At 44.0% G+C, this 22067-nt stretch overlaps 1 protein-coding gene across 7 annotated transcripts in view; it reads left to right on the top strand.

The window, feature by feature from the left end:
- Positions 1 to 22067, top strand: part of sntb2 (syntrophin, beta 2) — a 64259-nt gene that overhangs the window by 18006 nt on the left and 24186 nt on the right. For 2 of the 7 annotated variants that reach the window (XM_043706462.1, XM_043706461.1), the window contains exons 3-5: positions 983 to 1178; positions 7236 to 7375; positions 11603 to 11799. In XM_043706462.1, the coding sequence (XP_043562397.1) occupies positions 983 to 1178; positions 7236 to 7375; positions 11603 to 11799 (533 nt within the window). Of the gene's footprint in view, positions 1 to 982; positions 1179 to 7232; positions 7376 to 11602; positions 11800 to 18104; positions 18334 to 22067 lie in introns of those variants that run through there. The other 5 variants (XM_043706460.1, XM_043706459.1, XR_006314058.1 and 2 more) reach the window with 4 other exon arrangements.

The raw sequence follows: 22067 nt of genomic DNA, 5'->3' as shown, positions 1-22067 counted from the left end.
CAGAGAGGTGTGGGGGGAGGTAAGCTGTGGAATTCTCTACCACAGAAAGTGATTGAGACCAAAACATTTAATGCTTTAAACAAGTGGATGTAGATTGTTCCTTGGATTAAGGGGGTTAAAGGGTATGGAGTGAAAGCAGGAACAGGGTATTGTGATGTACAATCAGCCATGATCATATTGAATGGTGGAGCAGACTTGAACGGCCTATTCCTGTTCCCATTTTTTTGTGTCAACCAAAGTTGTTGTGAGTCACTTTGGTATCAGAAATGCCCAAACTATTTCTTGACTCGTAACAAGTTGAAAGTGTAGGTATGCAAAGTGACCTTTGTATCCCTGTTGATAAGTCAATGAAGGCTATCATGCAGCAGCAAGCTATTGGGAAGTCTATTGGAATATATGCCTCATTGCAAGATGATTTGAGTGTAGAAATAGTGAAATCTTTGGTTGTGTGGGAGCTTGACTGCACCTTGAGTACTGAGACGTTTTGGTCTCCTTATCTCAGGAATGATATTCTTGCCGTAGAGGGAGTACAATTTAAAAATATGGAGACTGCTATTTGCATCCAGATGAGATTTTGTTTTATTATGGGTGTTTGGAACCCTCTATCTCAGAGGGCTGTAGAGGCCCTGTCTTTGAGTACACTTAAGGAAGAGATTGATAGATTTCTAATTACCAGTTCCGTGGAGGGTTATGGGAATGGAGTGAGTAAGACATTGAAGTGTAGAGTCAACCGTGATTGTACAGAGTAGCAGAACTGGCTTGACAGACTGAATGTTTTACTACTATACTTATGTTTTATGTTTTTGGATTTCCAAAAGACACTTGATAAGACCATGCTCTGACGTACCCAAGCCCCCATTCTCACACTGATACACATTGTGCCACGCATGAATATTTTATTGTTTTAAGTTCTTTTTATTCAGAAAAACAGGCAACTGTCTTCTGGTTCTGACCCTCTGTTTCCTATTTGTCATTCCCACAGGTTATTTGAACTGCACTCCCCTGATGGCAGGCATGTAATCATTCTGCGGAGCAAGGATGCTGTTGCTACACATGCTTGGTTCACAGCCATTCACACGACTATCACGGCGCTGATCCCTCAGGCACTGTTGGAGCTGAATGGGCTGCTTAACCCAAGTGGCAGGGCCATACAGCATATTGGCTGGCTGGCTGAGCAGGTAGAGAATTCTCAGGTTGCTACTTATTGGCTTCTAAAGTCAAGATGTGTGTTAGGTTGAAGTTGGAGAGTGGGCGGCACGGTGGTTAGCACTGCTGCCTCACAGCGCCAGAGACCCGGGTTCAATTCCCGCCTCAGGCAACTGTCTGTGTGGAGTTTGCACGTTCTCCCCGTGTCTGCGTGGGTTTCCTCTGGGTGCTCCGGTTTCCTCCCACAGTCCAAAAATGTGCAGGTTAGGTGAATTGGCCATGGTAAATTGCCCCTAGTGTTAGGTGAAGGGGTATATGTAGGGGAATGGGTCTGGGTGGGTTGCGCTTCGGGTCGGTGTGGACTTGTTGGGCCAAAGGGCCTGTTTCCACATCTAATCATGACTTGGTTTATATAGTATTACTGCTTGGGAACCTCATTATTCCAGTAACCTAGCAACATGACTGGCTGAATACAGTCCTGTTCTACTATATTCTGACTCTGGGTTACCTTGTGTTACACTTCAAATTCACATTGATAAATGCGCCAGTTTGGAAGCAGGCTGTGACTACTGGTAGGGTATCTGAGGTGATACCAGTGTAGAATGGGAGCAGGACACTGGTGTTTATCTGCTCTGTCCCTCTGGTGTCTGGCAGTGGAAATAAACCAGCTTCCTTGCTTTTATCCTCACTCCATGGAATCTGCTTGCTGGAACTCTTTTTTTTTTTCTTTTGTTTTCCTGTGGGTTGCTAGTGCAGCAGTGGCCCTTGACCACTGGTTATTTATTTTCCTCTTAAGGGCTCTGCATATGTGACTCCAAGGTTTGAAGCGGTCTGATTTAGTTTCAAGATGGTTGTCAGCAGCATTCCCTCTAAGTTGCTCAGTCCCCTGAATCATTGGAAAGCCCCCAATGTGGCAGTCATCATGCCATTGCATAACTTGTACTTCCATAAGCCACTTCTGAGCATAGAGCTGGGAGGTTCAGGCAGGAGGAAGAAAAATCTAAAGGGAATGTTGATTACCAGTGAAAGGAATTTGGGAGATTAGGGACTGAAATAAGAAATAGAAGGAGAAGGGAGGTAACAGTAAATCCTTTACGGTGTATGCAGGAACAGGAATAGAAGCTGTTGCAAGTGGTACTCTTATTACGGTTAGGTTGAGAATTTTAAAGGAAGTGAGGATAGATATTGTGGGGGCAATAATATTTCAGTCTTCCTGCACTTGTTAGAAGAGTGCCATAAGACTAGAGAATTTCAAATATTACAACCTTGTTCAAAAATGCCATCAATTGTAGACCAGTTAGTTTAACTTCGGTGGCAGGGAAATTTCTAGAAACAATTCTTCGGGTAGAATTAGTAATAACATGGAAAAAGGTAGGTTGATAAGGAATAGACAGACAGCATAGATTTCTAATGGGGAAATAGTGTTTAATTTTCTAGAGTACACGGATTTCCAAGACATTTGACACAGTGGCATGCACACACAAATGGGGGCCTGCACTACCTCTCTTATCTTCTGTCAATCTCCTGCCTTTTCCCCATATCCCTTCACACTCTTACTATCCAAAAGAAATGTTTAGTTCCCTTTTGAATGCCTCAGTTGAATCTGCTTCCACCACATCTCCAGGCAGTACATTCAAGACCTGAACAACTTGCTTTGTGAATTGTTTTTCTCACATCACATTGCATGTGGCTTAAATCTCTGCCCCCTAATTTTCCTTTTTTACAAGAGGAAATAGCTTCTCCCGATACTCTGTCTAATCCACTCGTGATTTTAGCAAGCTCTACCAAATTTCCTCTCGACCTTCTCTCCAAGGAGAACAGTTCCAACTCTGATCTTCCCTCATGGCTGAAGTTTCTCATTTCTGGAACCATTCTTGTAAATCGCTTCTGCACTCTCTCCAATGCGACCACTTCTTTGTATAATGAGGGTGCATAATTTTGGGTTACAATTACATCAGTCATGATAAACTGAAGAAAAATGTCAGTTCAGTCATTTTAGCAGGAAACCTGAAGAAGCTATGAGAGAAGATTGGATATGTTGAGGCAGCAATGATTGTGTGTGGACCTCAGGAGGTGGGACACGATCATTAGTAGAGGAATCACTTACCGGGGGCATAAATTTAAGCTAAGACAGAGAAGGCTAAGAAGACAGTTGAAAACATTTTTTTTTTTTACTGAGGGTGGTGGGTGTCTGGAACTTACCGCCTGAGAGGGTGGACTGAAACTCTTAACTTCTGAGCATTATTTGGATACTCGTTGCCATCTGAAAATGGGTTAGGGTCGTCAGATCTTTAACACAGGCATAATGGGGCAAGTGCCCTCCTTCTGTGCGATAAACATTTGAGTTTACTCTTCAAACTCTCCAATCCACCAGAACAATTCCAGAATCTACTGTTTCTGTGATCACTTACATTTAGTACCTAGGGATGTAGATTATGTCAGCTTTCAGTGGCACTGGTTTCTACAACCCTTGTTTATTAATATTCATCTGTTTCCATTCCTTCTTTCCAGTAAACCTTTGCTTCCCTCATTCCTCTGGCCTCTGGATTATCAATCCAGTGATATTACCATTGTTATTATTTCTCCTGAAAAGGTGAGGGGGTATTCATTGCAGAAGCCGAGAGAGTAAAGCAAGGAAAAGTTAAAGAAACAACCAGCAACTTGGCCCTGTATCCAATCCATTGGAGTTTAGAAGAATGAAAGATGGACCTCATTAAGAGCATCAAAATTAGGAACAGGAAAACATGGTTTGGATCCATGAGCCTGCTCTGCCTTTCAACTGGATCAAGCTGATCCAGCATTTCTCATGTCGACTTTCTTGCCTTTTACCTGTAACCCTTGATTTCCCCTTGATCAAGAACTTGTCTGTCTTAAATATACACAAGGACTCTGGCCCCACAGCTACTGTGACAAGGAGTTCCAAAGACTGTGAACCCTCAGAAGAAATTCTGCCTCAACTCAGCTTTAAATTGGTGCCCCTTTATTCTGAGACTGTGCCCTCTGGGAGAGTCTGGAACCTCGCAGCATTTATCCTGTCAAGCCCCTTAAGAATTCTCTATCTTGTGACCAGTGGAGTGCCACAGGATCAGTACTAGGCCCTCTACTTTTTGTCATTTACATAAATGATTTGGGTGCGAGCATAAGAAGTACTGTTAGTAAGTTTGCAGATGACACCAAAATTGGAGGTGGAGTGGACAGCGAAGACAGTTACCTCAGATTACAACAGGATCTGGACCAGATTTGCCAATGGGCTGAGAATTGGCAGATGGAGTTTAATTCAGATAAATGCGAGGTGCTGCATTTTGGGAAAGCAAATCTTAGCAGGACTTATACACTTGATGGTAAGGTCCTAGGGAGTGTTGCTGAACAAAGAGACCTTGGAGTGCAGGTTCATGGCTCCTTGAAAGTGGAGTCGCAGGTCGATAGGATAGTGAAGAAGGCGTTTGGTATGCTTTCCTTTATTGGTCAGAGTATTGAGTACAGGAGTTGGGAGGTCATGTTGTGGCTGTACAGGACATTGGTTAGGCCACTGTTGGAATATTACGTGCACTTCTGGTCTCCTTCCTATCTGAAAGATGTTGTGAAACTTGAAAGGATTCAGAAAAGATTTACAAGGATGTTGCCAGGGTTGGAGGATCTGAGCTACAGGGAGAGGCTGAACAGGCGGGGGCTGTTTTCCCTGGAGCGTCGGAGGCTGACGGGTGACCTTTATAGAGGTTTACAAAATTATGAAGGGCATAGATTGGATAAATAGACAAAGTCTTTTCCCTGGAGTCGGGGAGTCCAGAACTAGAGGGCATAGGTTTAGGGTGAGAGGGGAAAGATATAAAAGAGACCTAAGGGGCAACCTTTTCACGCAGAGGGTGGTACGTGTATGGAATGAGCTGCCAGAGGATGTGGTGGAGGCTGGTACAATTCCAACATTTAAAAGGCGTTTGGATGCGTATATGAATAGGAAGGGTTTGGAGGGATATGGGCCGGGTGCTGGCAGGTGGGACTAGATTGGGTTGGGATATCTGGTCGGCATGAACAAGTTGGACCGAAGGGTCTGTTTCCATGCTGTACATCTCTATGACTCGATGACTCTATCACCCTGATTCTTCTTAACTTCGGTGAGTACAGTCCCAACTGTTTAACCTTTGCTTGTAAAGCAATCCTTCATCCTCATGAACCTTTTGTGGACTGCCTCCAATGAAATGTTATCTTTTTCTTAAATAAGAGGATCAACACTGCTTACAGAACTGCAGATATGGTCTCACTCGCACCTTGTGCAGTTGTAGTAGGACTTCCTAACTTCTGTACTCCAACCCCTTAAAATAAGGACCCATATTCCATTAGCCTTCCTGAATACCTGCTGTACCTGTGTGCTAGCTTTGTATTTCATGCACAAGTCCCTCCAAGTCAGCTTGTGTCGCAGCTTTCTGCATTTAAATAACACGGTTAAACTTCACATTTTCCTACATTACACTCCATTTGCTAACTTTTTGCTACTTAGCAAGATCTCTCTGTAAACTCTGTATCCCTTTACAACTTGCTTTTTCACCTAATTTTCTGCTCTGCAAATTTGGCTACAATACATTCACTTCCCTCCTCCAAGTCATTAATATATATTATAAACAGCTGAGGTCCCAGCACTGATCCCTGTGGAATCTCACTGGTTAAAGTTCACCAAATTGAAAAAGAGCCCCTTATCCCTACTTGCTGCTCCATGCAAATGAGCCGTTCTCTGTCCACTCCAATGTAGTTCTTCCAACATCGTGGGTTCTTATGGCTTAATCTTTTGTGAGGGACCTTATTGAATGCCTTCTGGATGTCCAAATACAACACATCTACTGATTCCCCTCTATCTACCCTGGTTGTGATTTCCTGTCAAATTCCAATAAATTAGTCAGATACAATTTCTCTTTCATAAAGCCATGCTGACTCTGCTTGATTTGAAAATGTATATTGGAATGTATAAAATTCTAAGGAGACTGCATAGTTTGGATACCTGGAGGATGTTTCCTCTTGTAAGGGAAACTAAATCTGGCAACACAATTTAAGAGTAAGAGATCTCCCTTTTAACATAGAAAAGGGATTTTTTTTTCCTCTGAAGATTTATTAATCTCTTTTTTTTCCCTTGGAGAGCAATGGAGGCTGAATCAATCAATTGATTTGAATGAGAGTGATGGATTTTTGATGATCGAGGAATTTGAGGGTTATGGGAGAGAGCAAACAGAAAGGGAGAATTGAGATAATAGTGGGGTCAACCATGATCTTATTGAATGGTAAAGCAGGCTTGAAGGACAGAATGGTCTACTCATGCTCTTCATTCCTGTATCCATACAAATCCTACACTGTCCTACCCTAAATTAATTCTTCATATCAATTTAATTTTATTTCCTAATTTGGCCTGTTGTGTCTGTGCCAACTGGCTACAGAAGCGGCTCATCTAATACCCCTCTCTATATAATCTTGCAATTTTGTTCTCATCAGATAATTATCCAAAACCTTTTCTAAAATTAATTGAATCTGCCTCCACCATGCCCACAGGCAGAATGCTTGAGATACTAACATAAAAAAGTGTCTTGTTTTTCTCTTGTCAGTCATTTTAAGTTGGTACCCATTTGCTAATTGTGACAGTTTCTTTCTATTCTCATCCCTCCATCAAGTTTCCTTTCAGCCTTCTCATTGGGCAGACCCACCCCAGCTTCCCCATTCTATCCATGTAATTGAAGATCCCAGCTCTGGAATGTTCTTAAAATATTTTCTGAATCCTTTCTAAAGTCTTATAATTCAATGTGTGTGTTGCCATCAGAAGTGCTCTCATCTTGGCCCTTGATTCCAAGCTCCACCCATTACAGCTGTGCTCATTTCTGTTTAGACCTATGATGGGGTTGAGAACTGATTGGTGTCTGAGGATTCAGTCTACAGTGTTCTTGTGTTGAGGAGAGCAGTGCCTTGGTACACAAGTGTTAGATTTCCCAGTGCCTGACAGTTAGGGAGAGAAGCTCCCAGACAGTGTGTAGTCCTGTTTGGGTGGTGGGTTAGGTTGCAAAGTCAGGATCTCGTGCTTATTCAGCAATGGGGTTTTCTTTGTTTTGCAGCAGAAAGTTGAAGGTGGAAGGCAGCACTGGAAGCCGGTGGTGGTCGTCCTTACTGATAAAGACATGCTGCTTTACAACAGCGTCCCATGGAACAGAGACCTGTGGTCATCGCCCACTCAGAGTCACCCACTGCTAGCAACCAGGTCTGAAGAGTGCAATAAATGTGACAGGAGGAATATGCTGATAACTAAGCCCCACTAATGCACTAGTCACACCATTGGTGTAAACGTTGCTTCAGTACCAAAATGGCAAACTGCTTCCCTTACTATCAAAAATGAACAAAAACCTCAAGCAGGAGCAGATTACTGCAGATGCTGGAATCTGTACTATTAGCAAAAAATGCTGGAAATCACAGCGGGTCAGGCAACATCTATGGAGAGAGCGCAAGCATACATTTCCCCTCAGCTCTGATGAAGCGTTCCTTGTGGTCACGTCTCAGTAATTGGCACAGTATCATATCCATGTGTCTCTATATGTGCTGTTAATTCAGTAATTTTATTCGGGCCGCTATGTGCATTTAGATACAACTACATAGGTAGATGAAGGTGGGGGAGAAAGTAATAGGTCAGATAGGAAGATGCCTCATCTTCCGCCTTGGGACCCTGTAGTCACACAAGATTAATGTGGATTTCACCAGTTTCCTCATTTCCCATACCCCTACCTAATGCCAGACCCGAGCCTCCAACTCAGCGCTGTCTCTTGATCTGTCCATCGTCCTTCCCATCTATCCGCTCAGTCCTCCCCTCTGACCTATCACCTTCTCTCCCGCCTTCATCTACCTATTGCATTCTCAGCTACTTTATCCCCAGCAACCCCCCACCCCATTCAAGTCTCAGCATGCCCCCGGCCTACAAGCCTCATTCCTGATGAAGGGCTTATGCCCAAAACGTTAATTCTCCTGCCCTTTGGATGCTGCCTGACCTGCTGTGCTTTTCCAGCACCACACTCTCGACTCCCCTTGACGAAGCCATGTTGACTCAGCACTAATTTACTATGCACTTCCAAGTACACTGCATTATCATACTTCATAATAGAGTCTAAAACCTTACCAACAACTGAGGTCAGATCATTTCCCATATTCTGTCTGCCTCCCCTTGAACAGGGGTATTATGTTAGACATGTTCCAGTTCTCTGGCACCCTCTATAATTCATGTTTCCTGAAAGATCAACATCAAAGCCTTCCCAGACGTTTGTACCTTTCAGCTTCCCTAGCATTATCTCTTCACTTCTTGCTCCCCTGACTCTCTTGGAGTTCTGGTTTGCTACTGGTGTCTTCCACCATGAAGTTTGATGCAGAGTGTCTGTACAATTCCTCTGCCATTTCTTTGTGCAGTGTTCCACTTCTCCAGCCTGATTTTTCAGTGATCCAATTGTGTCTCTCTCACCTTTTTTATATATCAATAAAACCACTTACAATCATCTTTTTGTAACAGGGTAGCTTATTCTCATATTTCATCTTCTCCTCTCTTATTGCTATTTTTAGTTGCCCTCTGGCTTTTAAAGGCTTCCCACTAGTCTTCAACACATTGTATGCTATTTCTTTTGTTTTTATACTGTCCCTGACTTTCTTTGTCAGCCATCGTTGCCTTCTTTCCCTTAGCATGATTCAATACTCCTTGGGATGAATTTCTACTGTGCCTCCTGAATTACCTCCAGAATCTCTTGCTATTGCTGCACCACTCTCTTACCTGCTAGGCTCCCCTTCCAATTAACTCTGGCCAGCTTCTCCCTCATGTCTTTATTATCTTTACTCAATTGTAATACCATTACATCTGATTTAAGCTTCTCCCTCGCTAACTGAATTCCATCATATTATGGTCACTGCACTCTTGGGGGTTCCTTTACCTTAAGCTTCCCAATTAAGTCTGCAGCGTTAGATGTCACCAAATCCAGAATTGCCTGTTCCCTCTACCACAAGCTTCTTTTAAAAAAAAAAATCTTGTAGACTGTTGCTGAACAAAGGGATCTTGGACTGCAGGTTCATAGGTCCTTGAAAGTGGAGTCGCAGGTAGATAGAATAGTGAAGAAGGCGTTTGGTATGCCTTCCTTCATTGGTCAGAGTATTGAGTGCAGGCATTGGGAGGTCATGTTCTGGATGTACAGAACATTGGTTAGGCGTGGAATATTGCATGCAATTCTGGTCTCCTTTCTATTGGAAGGATGTTGTGAAACTTGAAAGCCTTCAGAAAACATTTGCAAGGATGTTAGGTAAAAACAATGATTCCTGATGAAAGGCTTTTGCCTGAAACATCGATTTTACTGCTGCTCGGATCCTGCCTGAACTGCTGTGCTCTTCCAGCGCCACTAATCCAGAATTTGCAAGGATGTTGCCAGGGTTGGAGGATTTGAACTATAGGGAGAGGTTGAATAGGCTAGGGTTGTTTTTCCTGGAGCGTCGGAGGCTGAGGGGTGACTTTATACAGTAGAGGTTTGTAAAATCATGAGGGGCATGGATAGGATAAATAGACACGGTCTTTTTCCTGGGGTGGGGGAGTCCAGAACTAGAGGGCATAGGTTTAGAGTGAGAGGGGAAAGATATAAAAGAGACCTAAGGGGCAATTTTTTCCCCACACAGGGTGGTGCGTGTGTGGATTGGCTGCCAGAGGAAGTTGTGGAGGCTGGTACAATTGCAACATTTAATAGGCACTTGGATGGGTATATGAATAGGAAGGGTTTGGAGAGATATGGGCTGGGTGCTGCAGGTGGGACTAGATTGGGTTGGGATATCTGGTCGGCATGGACAAGTTGGACTGAAGGGTCTGTTTTCGTAATGTATATCTGAGTCTACTGCTAGGAGGCCTGTGTACAACTCCCATCCGGGTCTTTTCTCTGTTCCAGTTCTTCAAATGTATATATACAAATTCTACACTGTCCTACCCTAAATTAATTCTTCATATCAATTTAATGTTATTTCCTAATAGCAAGCAGCCCCACCACTGCTGCCTATCCTCTTGATAGAACATGTATCCTTGGATATTAAAAAACATAAAATTCCCACAGAAATTTTGAAAGAGGCCGTTCAACCTATCAAATCAAGGGGAAATAAATTTAAGGTGAAGGGTGGAAGGTATAGGGGAGATGTCAGGGGTAGGTTCTTTACCCAGAGAGTGGTGGGGGCATGGAATGCGCTACCTGTGGGAGTGGCAGAGTCAGAATCATTGGCGACCTTTAAGCGGCAATTGGATAGGTACATGGATGGGTGCTTAAACTAGGACAAATGTTCGGCACAATATCGTGGGCCGAAGGGCCTGTTCTGTGCTGTATTGTTCTATGTTCTAAATCAACATCAATCCTCTAAAAAGCATCTCACCTAACCCAGCCCCTACCCTGTACTGTTGACAACACATTCGCCATGGCTAACCCATCTATCCAGCACGTCCCTGAACCACAGTCTGGACAATTTCGATGGCCAAACAACCTAATCTGCACATATTTGGACTGTGGGAGAAAACATAGCACTCTGCTGAACCGTGCGCAGACACTGGGAGAATGTGCAAACTCCACAAAAACAGTTGCCCAAGACTAGAGTGGAACCCCTGTCCCTGGAGTTGTGAGGCAGCCGTGCTAGCTTCTTAGCCACTTTGCTGCCCACTAGTTCTTAGTCGTGATCCCCTTGCAACTACATCTCTGTGATGCCCACAACAGCATATGCACCAATTTCAATCTATAGTACAAGCTCATTTACCTTGTTTCTTCTTCCAGTTTTCCTGTGTCACTCGTTTTATGCTGGGCCCACAATCCTGGACTTGAATTTATCCTGTTTAAAAATGATATTCCAAACTAAGAGTCCAAAAAAAGGCAAGTAAAGTGCATCTCTTCCCCTCTGCACTGAATTTCCATGCTGCCTATAAAGTCCCTGAGCTATACACTTGGGCTGTGTCTGACACTGGATGTTACCACTCCTTCCTCAGCATGCAAAGCCTACTACAAGAAATAGCACCCTCCCTTCACTGAACTCCTACTTTCGCTAAACTGTAAAGTTCTATTCTCTGCAGATTGGATTATTATACTTATGTAACTTGCCTATTTCAGTTTCTGGTCAATGATAACCCTCAGAACGTTGAACGTGAAGGATTCAGTGATGGTAATCCCAATGAATGTTAAGGGCCAGCGATCAGATTAGTGTTTTTTAGTGATGCCCATTGTCCAGCAATTGTATAGCATGAATGTTACTTCGTATGTGCCTCTATATGACCAAGGACTATTACAGTACCTGATTATGGTGCTGGGTGGTTCATATATTGGCATACATCCCCATTCCTGACCTTATGTTGGAACGTGGGTCATTGGTGAACAGCTGAAGATGGTTTGGTCTAAGATACTTAACTTTCTGCTATGTTGATGTCCATTTTTCTTTCCCTGTTTCTCAGGTTGGTTCACTCAGGGTCAGCACGAGGATCCCCAAGCATTAGTTCCGATCTATCATTTGCGACAAGAACTGGGTCACGACAAGGCATTGAAATGCATGTTTTCCGTGTGGAGACTCACCGGGATCTGTCAACATGGACACGGATGCTTGTCCAAGGCTGCCATAGTGCTTCGGAGCTGATTAAAGAGGTGACGTTGGGTATGTGTTCTGAGTGGTGATCACCATGTGTTTCATCAGTGTGGGAGGTTTGGGTGTGTTCTCGTATCACCATGGCGACAAGGCTAGTGTGTGGGTTTGGTGAGTGGGTCTTTGTGCATGAGTTCTGAACCTCAGGACATTTGATCTCAGCTATAATTATTCAGTGGAGGTTTTACTTTAATGACAGGCAGTGTTATTTTGAGTTATCTTGTGTACTGAAAGCTGTGATAAAAGCAGTTTTCATAATCTCTGAAGCATCTAATCAAATGATCTTACAGGTCACAGAGAATATCATCTGTTGTACTGTACTGTTGATGTTGTATTCCTCTCCAGCAGCAACACTGCTTACCATTACCTCCCTTGCATTTCCTCACCACCTTCACAGCTCTGCTGAAACCCTTGTTCATGCCATTGTTATATTGAGATTTGACTATTTCAATACTTTCCTGATCAGCTTCCCATCTTTTTCATTGTGTCAAGCTTATCTCATTCAAACTATTGCTGCTGCAGTCCTAATTTGCACCAGGTCCTGCTTACCACTGCTTTGTGATTAATGTTGAGAAGTTGCTAAGCCAGGAGCCATTTTTGAAATTCTTGTCCATCATATCAGTAATTCTGGATTTTTGAGCAGACCCCAATTTTAATAGAGCCATTTTTTGGTGATGTATGGTCTCTGCTCTGTAATTCCCTCCCTAAGCTCATCTGCCCTTCTATTTCTATTTCTTCTTATGATCATTTGCCATTAAGTCTATTAGCTTTCCACTTAGTAACCAATGAATTAGTCAAGCCAGTACGTCGCCTCAATTCCACATTTCATGTTTGACTTGTATCAAATTCCTCCTCTTCCACTTTCATTTCCAGTGTGAAGGGCACATAATCTCCTTTGTCACTATCTGTTCTGTTCAGATGCTTCTGCCCTTTTTGGTTTGTAAATATATTTATTAGCAAATTTTTTTTAACTTTACAAGCATTTAAATTATTGAAAAGTACAATCAATAACAAATATCAGTATAATAAAAAGAAAAACCTCAAATTACTCTACAACTACTGTCTGCGAACTATTAACCTACCCTATAATACAAAACAAACCCTAACATTGTGCAAAGCAACACCAATAAATCAGTAAATAACTAATAGATAAAAAAAAAACCTTAGAATACAGAACAGCTATGCTCAGCGCAAAGCTCCAAAACAAAAGAACGGGAGCATTGTATATATACCGTATTAAGTCAGGAGACCCCCCTCCAGGGCCCAGGGCTTGACAAACCTAACCATCCTGGTTAAACAAACGCCCTAGTTAAGATAACTGACAAATCTATATCCAAATAACTCAAGTAGGGCTGCCATGTCTTATAAAAAATGGTCTGTTGTGTGTTGCACCATGTTTGTAAACAAAAAGAGAGTCCAAGGGAAGGTGCTCCATAATTAATTTCTGTCGTCTCAGCAAGCCCGGCGGGTTCTCAGACATCCAGTTAATCAGAATATTCTTCCTTGCACAGTGTGCAAGAATATTAAATAGTTACTTCCCATGCCCGTCTAAAGATGGTAAATTCGGTAGACCTAAGAGGAGAGATATTGGGTCTACTTTGACTTCAGTCCTCAAAACCCTCCCTATCTCTCCCACCACAGCGCTCCAATAAACACGGAGCCTGTGGCATGTCCAGAAGCAATGGGTAAGAGTACCTGTACTTATTTTAATTTGGGGCACACTGAAGATGCCCATTTTTTAAACTTAGCCAGACAGTCTGGCGCCAGATGAGCCCTGTGCAGAACTTTTAACTGTGTAGCACATGTCCTACTACAGATTGAGATCTTTCGAGTATTCTCCCATATGTTCTCCCATGTTTCAGAAGAGATTTCCACTCCTAGCTCTTGCTCCCAGACTTCACATAACCAGTTACTATCCTGCCAGGTCCTGCCACCCAGCAGGCGATAGAGGGCACTAACCGAAAGGGTGCTTGTGTAATGTTTCGGGCTTATAGGGCTTAGCGAGAAACGTAGTCTTTTTCTGGATGAAATCCCTAACCTGAAAAAAAATGGAAAAGATCTCTGCTGGGTAACCCGTATTTCAATCTCAGTTGCTCAAAAGATATCATAATCTCCCCCTCAACCAAGTCTCCCAAACTAGAAACTCCTCTTGCTGCCCATGGTTTGAACCCTGAGTCCATCATCCCTGGTCGGAACCCTGGCATGCCAACTATAGGTGTAAGTGGTGAAGTCTTGGATAAACAACCCTCACTCTGACATTGCCCTCCATGCCTTGACTGTACTAATGACAATGGAGTTCTGGCAATGGTCCATAACTGGCCTCATCCTATCCATGAACAACAGGTTAATAAGAGGGCACTTTGCCTGGGAGCCTCAATATCCAGCCATATTGAGTTTGGATCATTACCGACCCAATCGCAGACAAAGGACAGCAGGGAACTCGTTTGATACCTCCTGGTGTCTGGGAAATCAACTCCTCCCCCTCGAGGCAACTGCAATTTAGTAAATTTGATGAGGGGCTGCCCACTATTGCCAGACAAAGGAACCAAACCATTCCATAAGCTTCCACAGCATTGACCTGGGAAACACTATAGGAAGCATACGCATGGGTTAAAGCAAAAGAGGAAGAACATTCACCTTAATGAGAGATATTTGGCCCGGCCATGAAATTGGAAGAGCCTCCCATCTCTGGATATCTCACCTAATAATATTGTCGAACAAGTGAGCAAAGTTAGTACGAAATAACAGATCAAACTTGGGGGTATTAAAAATGCCTAGGTACCGGAACCCTGCCTGTGACCCTTAAAAGGGAACTGAGGGCCACCTTCAACTTCTGGCACATCCTTAAGGTTCCCCAAAGGCATAGCCTCGTGATTTTGCAAAGTTAATCTTATTTACTGAAATAGCCCCAAATGTATTGATACGTTGTATCAAATGGGGTACGGAGGTCATTGGGTTCGATCAAAAACAGAAGGACATCATCTGCATACAGTGTAATCTTGTGTGCCCTCGATCCTGCTTCTGGAGCGTTTATGTGGACGTTCTGACGAATGGCCTCTGCTAGTGGCTCTATCACCAACGTAAACAACAATGGTGAGAGGAGGCAGCCTTGCCGACTACCCCTACCAATCCTAAAATTCCCAGACTTCACCCTGTTGGTGATGACCACGGCCAGGGGGTGGTGATATAAAACCTCCACCCACCTAGCAAAGACCCCACCCAACCCAAACTGTTCTAAAAAAGATATGGCCATTCCACCCGGTCAAATGCTTCCCTGCATCTAAGGAAATCACCAACCCCTCAATCGATCATTGCTGACAAATTTGGACTATATTTAGCAAACTTCTAATATTATTAGAGGACCTACGGCCCCTTATAAAGCCTGTCTGGTCCTCTTTAACAATATGGGGCAACACCCTTTCCAATGTCAGTGCCAGGATCTTGGACAGAATCTTGAAATCTGAATTTAATAGAGAGATGGGCCTGTATGAGGCACAATCCTAAGGAACCTTCCCCTTCTTAAGAATTAAGGAAATATTAGCTTCTCTCAAAGATGGTGGTAGGCATTCATGCATATGTGAGTGATTATACATCTCCAACATCGGCCCTGACAGAATCCCTATAAACTCCTTATAAAACTCATCCGAGAGATCATCGGGCCAGGTGCTTTCCCACTCTAAAGTTGCTTAGTTGCCTCCTGTATTTCCTGAACTGTCAAAGGGGCATTAAGGAGAGAGGCCTGTTCCAAGGTCACCCCTGGGAGATCCAGGTTCTTAAAATAAGGTCTCATTTTAGCCCTCCTGTCCTCGCAACCTTCAGACCGATTCAGTTCAGACTAAAAGCTCCGAAAAGCCTCATTAATCTTTTTAGCATCGTATGTAAGGATGCCGGCGCTGTCTCTGATTGCAGTAATGGATTGGGGAGCACGATTTTTCCTAGTCAGGTATGCTAAATACTTCCCTGGCCTATGGGCTTTGTGGGTGGCACGGTGGCACAGTGGTTAGCACTGCTGCCTCACAGCGCCAGAGACCCGGGTTCAATTCCCGCCTCAGGCGACTGACTGTGTGGAGTTTGCACGTTCTCCCCGTGTCTGCGTGGGTTTCCTCCGGGTGCTCCGGTTTCCTCCCACAGTCCAAAGATGTGCAGGGTCAGGTGAATTGGCCATACTAAATTGCCCGTAGTGTTAGGTAAGGGGTAAATGTAGGGGTATGGGTGGGTTTCGCTTCGGCGGGTCGGTGTGGACTTGTTGGGCCGAAGGGCCTGTTTCCACACTGTAATCTAATCTAATCTAATCTATCCCCATATTCAAACAGCCTTTGTCTAACAAAAGCAAGTTCTTTCTTTGTGGTTTGTGTCAGTATTGAATTTAAGGCAGCCTGAAGGGCCATGATCCGCTGTAGCTTAGTCACCGAAGGCCGCGAAAATGTGCCACCTCTGAGGCTTTCAACCGCGTCTCGAGTAAACGCTGCTGTTCCTTCTGTCGTTTCCGGCTAGGTGAACAGGAAATAGCTAAGCCCCTAGCAAAGGCCTTAGCAGTCTCCCATTGCATAGACTGACTACTAGCCATGTCTGAGTTGATAGTCAAAAATTCCTGAAACTCCTTCATGAGGTATTCCACAAATTTGGAATCCTTAAGGAGTAGTGGATCCAAATGCCAGTGCCGCAAACCTAGTCCTTCCACTCTTGGCCTTAACCTCCAAATATACTACTGCGTGATCAGAGGTAGCTATATTTCCAATTTTACAACCCATAATCTAATCCAAAAGGGCCAAGGGAGCCAGAAAGAGGTCAATCCTCCTGTGACATTTATGTGGGTTTGAAAGAAAGTGAAGTCCCTGCTGGTAGGGCGAAGACGTCTCCAAATATCCACCAGCCTCAACTCCTCGCATAAGTCAACTTAGAGAAACCATTAATCAAAACTTTGAGGGGATGCAATGGAGGTCAGTAGACATTTAAAATGCCATATTCCTCCCCATGTGTCAGGGCTTTAAGTATCACAAACTGTCCCTGCTCATTTTTCACCTGCTCTAATAATGTGAATGGAAGATTTTTCTGGATAAGTACCGCCACTCCCCAACTTTTAGTAGAAAAGAATACTCTGTCATAACCCCCCTGTTGTAATTTCAGGTGTTCCCCATTGTCAAGATGGGTTTCCCCACAACAAAGCGATATCAACCCTTTCCCCCTTAAGGCTAGAAAGCACTTTTTTTCCTTTTAACAGGCAAATGACTTCCCTTAATGTCCCAGCTGCACCATTTAATAAGACACTTAGCCATATCCCCTTTGAGACACCCTTGAACCCCTGGGAGGGAGAATCCTGCTTACAAAGCGTCGATTCATAGAGTCGAAGAATTATATATACAAAAACTACTCTATCATAACTATAAACAACTATTACTACAAAGAAAACCAACTATAAAATCTTGAATGGAGGACTCATTCCCCCTGCCCACAGGGAGCACTCGCCTTACCCATCCCCTCCTTCAAACCCGCACTGTGCCCCAGCCTTAGGCCAGAGAAAAAAAACAAGGAGATGATCCTTAAATCAACAGAAAAAAAAGACCAAGTCAGGATGAGCACTCCACCCATCCCTGGCTTCATGTCACCCCGACTTGTGACTAAAAGAGAAACAACAAACCAAAAAAAGGGGGAGAAACAACAAAACATCCACAAAACTTCCCATCAGAAAATCCAGGTATTTAAAAAAAAAGTACAACATATTCCAAAAAAGAAATTATTAGGGAGAAAGAAAGAAAAAAAAGGAAGGGAAAACATGGGGAAAGAAGGAAAAGAGAACAAACATTAACCGTATTCTTCAGGCCAGTCCGTCTATTTTAAAGTGTCTACAAAGTTTTTAGCTTTATCCGCTGAGTCTCATGTATAAACTGAGTCCTTGTGGCTGAAATGGAGCACTGCGGGGTATCTCATGGAGTACTGGATGCCCAGGTTCCTCAGCCTCTTTTTAACTTCATCGAAGGACTTCCTCTTTCGAATTAAAGCTGCTAAGGAATCCTAGAAATACATTATTTTTTACCCCTTGTACAGCAGTGCCTGCGGATCATTTCCCAGTAATCTAGAAGCTTCTATGACTTTTTGCTTGTCCCTATGAATGGAAGTGCACTCGGACTGAGCGGGAACGCTGCACCGGCCCTGACCTGTGCACTGTAACCCAATACGCCCTTTCAATCTGAAGCCTGCTGGACTCAAATGTGAAGGCCCAAAAACTTCAGCAGCCAGCTTTCAAAGAAGCTGACTGGCTGCTCACCTTCAGGGAGCCCTACAGTTCGGAGATTTATCCTCTGACCTTGATTTTCAAGGTCGTCGATATGGTCTCGCAAGGTCTGCACCTCTCGCTCCAGCACCTGGATCCCATTGGATGAGGACTCCATCGCAGCTTCCGAGGCCTTAGTTCGACCCTTCACCTCCTCCAACCTCTCCCCAATGCCCTGGATCTCCTGCTCATGCTTCTGCAGCATGGATGCGATGGATTGGACCTGGGCACAAATCTCCCCACGGATTTCCTCAATCACAGCCCCAACTTTCAAGGTAAGTCTCTCCATCGCCGCAGCCAATTCCTGTGAGTCTGTCAGGTCCCTGGGGGGGGTTTTAGGGGAGGCTGCTGCTGCAGTCTCTGGTGTGGTAGGTGCTGCAGGGGAGTGTCCTCCCTGCTGCTGTTTACTTGCTCCTTTTCCCTTTGGCATCCTTCCCACTCCCAAATATGACCAAATATGTGTTCTGTAAGGTTTTAAACTAATAATTCCACCACATAAGTTGGCCAGGGATGGCAAAAAACACCAGTATGCCTTGGCTGTGAGGCAGAGCTGTCCACAGCAGTTCTACAGAATCGCTGCCATCGTGCCGAGTCCCCCTTCCTGCCCTATTCTAATCCTCTGGTGCTCTCCTTCATGCCCCATGTTCACTTTGTGCATGAAACGAGCTATTGACTCCATTCTCTTGGAGGTGCTGATCACTTTCACCACATCGAAGCATTGTCACAATATAGAAGTCCAGCATGTCTGCACCGGTTCTCTAAATGAGCATTCCATTTCATGCCATTGTCCTTCTCCTCCCTGTAACCCTGAACATCTTTCTTTTCAAATGAATCTACTGCCTTTTTAAATACCCCAATTGAAATTGTCTCCATTAACTTCCAGGCAGTGCATTCTTAATCTTGACCAGAAACTATGTAAAGAAGTTTTTTCTTTTGTGGCTTTTGTCATTTACTGTACACCTGTTTTCGCTACTGCTGTTGGGGAGGTTTTGAACTAATGTGGCAGGGGACTGGGATCCAGAAGAGAAAACAAGTAGGCAGCGAGGTGGAAACTGGAGACTGAGAATCATGAAGATAGCATTAAAAAAGGGAAGAGTAGGCAGAGAGCAGGTGAACACAAAAGAACTGGTGGCCTGAAATGCATCTACTTTAATGTAAGGAGTATATTGTGTAAGGCAGATGAACTTAGGGCTTGGATTGGTGCCTGGGAGTATGACATTATTGCAATCTCAGAGACTTGGTTGAAGGAAGGGCATGATGATTCGCAACTAAATGTTTCAAGATATAGATGTTTCCGACAGGACGGAGGGAAGTATAGGGGGGGCTGGAGTTGCATTGCTGGTCAGGGATGGTATCACGGCTGTGCTAAAGGAGGACACTATGGAGGTGTTGGGTAGTGAGGCATTATGGGTGGAGCTGAGAAATAAGGGTGCAGTTACATTGTTGGGGCTGTTTTACAGGCCTCCCGACAGGGAGCGTAAGGTAGAAGAACAAATAGATAAACAGATTATGGAAAGATGTAGAGGCAATAGGGTAGTGGTGATGTGAGATTTTAATTTTCCCAACATTGACTGGGATACACTTAGCGTCAGAGGTCTGAATGGGGTAAAATTTGTATGAAGCATCCAGGAGAGTTTTCTAGAGCAGTATGTCAAGAGTCTGATGAGGGAAGGGGCCATCTTGGACCTGGTACTGGGGAACGGGCCAGGACAGGTGGTGGAAGTTGCGGTGGGGGATTTCTTTGGGAACAGTGATCACAATTCTGTAAGTTTTAGAATACTCGTAGATAAAGAAGAGAGTGGTTCCTAAGGGAAGAGTACTAAACTGGACCAAGGCCAATTATATCAAAATTAGACAGGAGCTCGGAAATGTGGATTGGACACAGCTATTTGAAGGGAAGTCAACATTTGAGATGCGGGAGGCTTTCAAAGATAGTGCAGGATAGGCATGTCCCATTGAAGGCAAAGGATAGGAAGGTCAAGATTCATGAATCGTGGATGACAGGAGAAATCTTATGACTAGCCAAGAGGAAAAGGGAAACGTACATACGGTCTAGGCAGCTAAGAACAGAACGGGCCCTAGAGGAATATCGGAAGAGTAGGACACGTCTTAAACGAGGAATCAAGTGGGCTAAAAGGGGTCATGAAATAGCTTTAGTAAGGAGAATCCGAAAGCCTTTTATTCTTTTATAAGAAGCAAGCGGGTAACTAGAGAAAGTTACCCGCTTGCTAGATTGGTCCACTAAAAGATAATGAAGGAAGGCTGTGTGTCGAACCTGAGAGAATGGGTGAGATTCTGAATGATTACTTTGCATCAGTGTTCACTGAGGAGAGGAACATGATGAGTGTAGAGATAGAAGTTTGATTAGTCTGGATTATGTTGACATAAGTAGGGAAGATGTGTTGGGTAGGCTAGAGGTTATTAAGGTGGACAAATCCCCAGGGCTAGATGGGATCTATCCCAGGTTGCTGAGGGAGGTGAGAGAGGAATTAGCTGGGGCCCTGACAGATATCTTTGTGGCATCCTTAAACACAGGTGAGGTGCCGGAGGACTGGAAGGTTGCTCATGTGCCCCTGTACAAGAAGGGTAGTAGGGATATTCAGGGTAACTACAGACCAATGAGCCTGACTTCGGTGGTGGGAATGTTGTTGGAGAGGGTACTGAGGGATAGGATCTATTTATATTTAGAAAAGAGTTTGCTTATCAGTGATAGGCAACATAGTTTTGTGCGGGGGAGATCGTGCCTTACCTAATAGAGTTCTTTGAGGAAGTGACCAAGTTGATAGATGAAGGAAGGGCTGTTGATGTCATTTACATGGACTTTTGTAAGGCGTTTGATAAGGTTCCCTATGATAGACTAATGGAGTAAGTGAAGTCACATGGTGTGCAGGGTGTTCTAGCTAGGTGGATAAAGAACTGGTTGAGCAACAGGAGACAGAGAGTAGTAGTTGAAGGGAGTTTCTCGAAATGGAGAAAGGTGACCAGTGGTGTTCCGCAGGGGTCAGTGTTGGGGCCACTGTTGTAATATACACAAATAATCTAGAAGAGGGAACTGTTGGTATGATCAGCAAGTTTGCAGATGACACAAAGATTGGTGGAGTAGCAGAAAGCATAAGGGACCGTCAGAAAATACAGGAGGATATAGATAGACTGGAGAGTTGGGCGGAAAAGTGGCAGATGGATTTCAATCCAGACAAATGTGAGGTGATGCATTTCGGCAAAACTGATTCTCGAGCGAATTATACAATGAACGGAGGAGCCTTGGCAAAAGTTGATGAGCAGAGAGATCTGGGAGTGCAGGTCCATTGTACCCTGAAGGTTGCTGCACAAGTGGATAGAGTGGTCAAGAAGGCATATGGTATGCTTGCCTTCATTGGACGGGGTATTGTGTAGAAGAGCTGGCAAGTCATGTTAAAATTGTACAAGACATTGGTTCGGCCGCATTTAGAATACTGTGTACAGTTCTGGTCGCCACATTACTAAAAGGATGTGGACGCTTTGGAGAGGATGCAGAGAAGGTTTACGTAGAACATAGAACGTTACAGTGCAGTACAGGCCCTTCGGTCCTCGATGTTGCGCCAAACAGTCATACTAATCTGAAGCCCATCCCACCTACACTATTCCATGTGCGTCCATATGCCTGTCCAATGATGACTTGAATGCACTTAAAGTTGGCGAATCTACTACCAATGCAGGCAGGGCATTCCATACCCTTACTACTCTCTGAGTAAAGAAACTACCTCTGACATCTGTCTTATACCTATCTCCCCTCACTTAAAAGTTGCGTCTCCTCGTGTTTGCCGTTCCCATACTTGGAAAAAGGCTCTCCCTGTCCACCCTATCTAACCCTCTGATTATCTTGTATGTCTCTGTTAAGTCATCTCTCAACCTTCTTCTCTCTAATGAGAACACCCTCAAGGCCCTTAGTTTTTCCTCGTAAGACATTCCTTCCATATCAGGCAACATCCTAGTAAATCTCCTCTGCACCCTTTCCAAAGCTTCTACATCC

Source organism: Chiloscyllium plagiosum, chromosome 17 (assembly GCF_004010195.1).
Source record: "Chiloscyllium plagiosum isolate BGI_BamShark_2017 chromosome 17, ASM401019v2, whole genome shotgun sequence".
Classification (NCBI taxonomy): Eukaryota; Metazoa; Chordata; class Chondrichthyes; order Orectolobiformes; family Hemiscylliidae; genus Chiloscyllium; species Chiloscyllium plagiosum.
The sequence above is the reverse complement of the archived record's forward strand: the minus strand, read 5'-3'. Positions and strand labels throughout refer to the sequence as shown.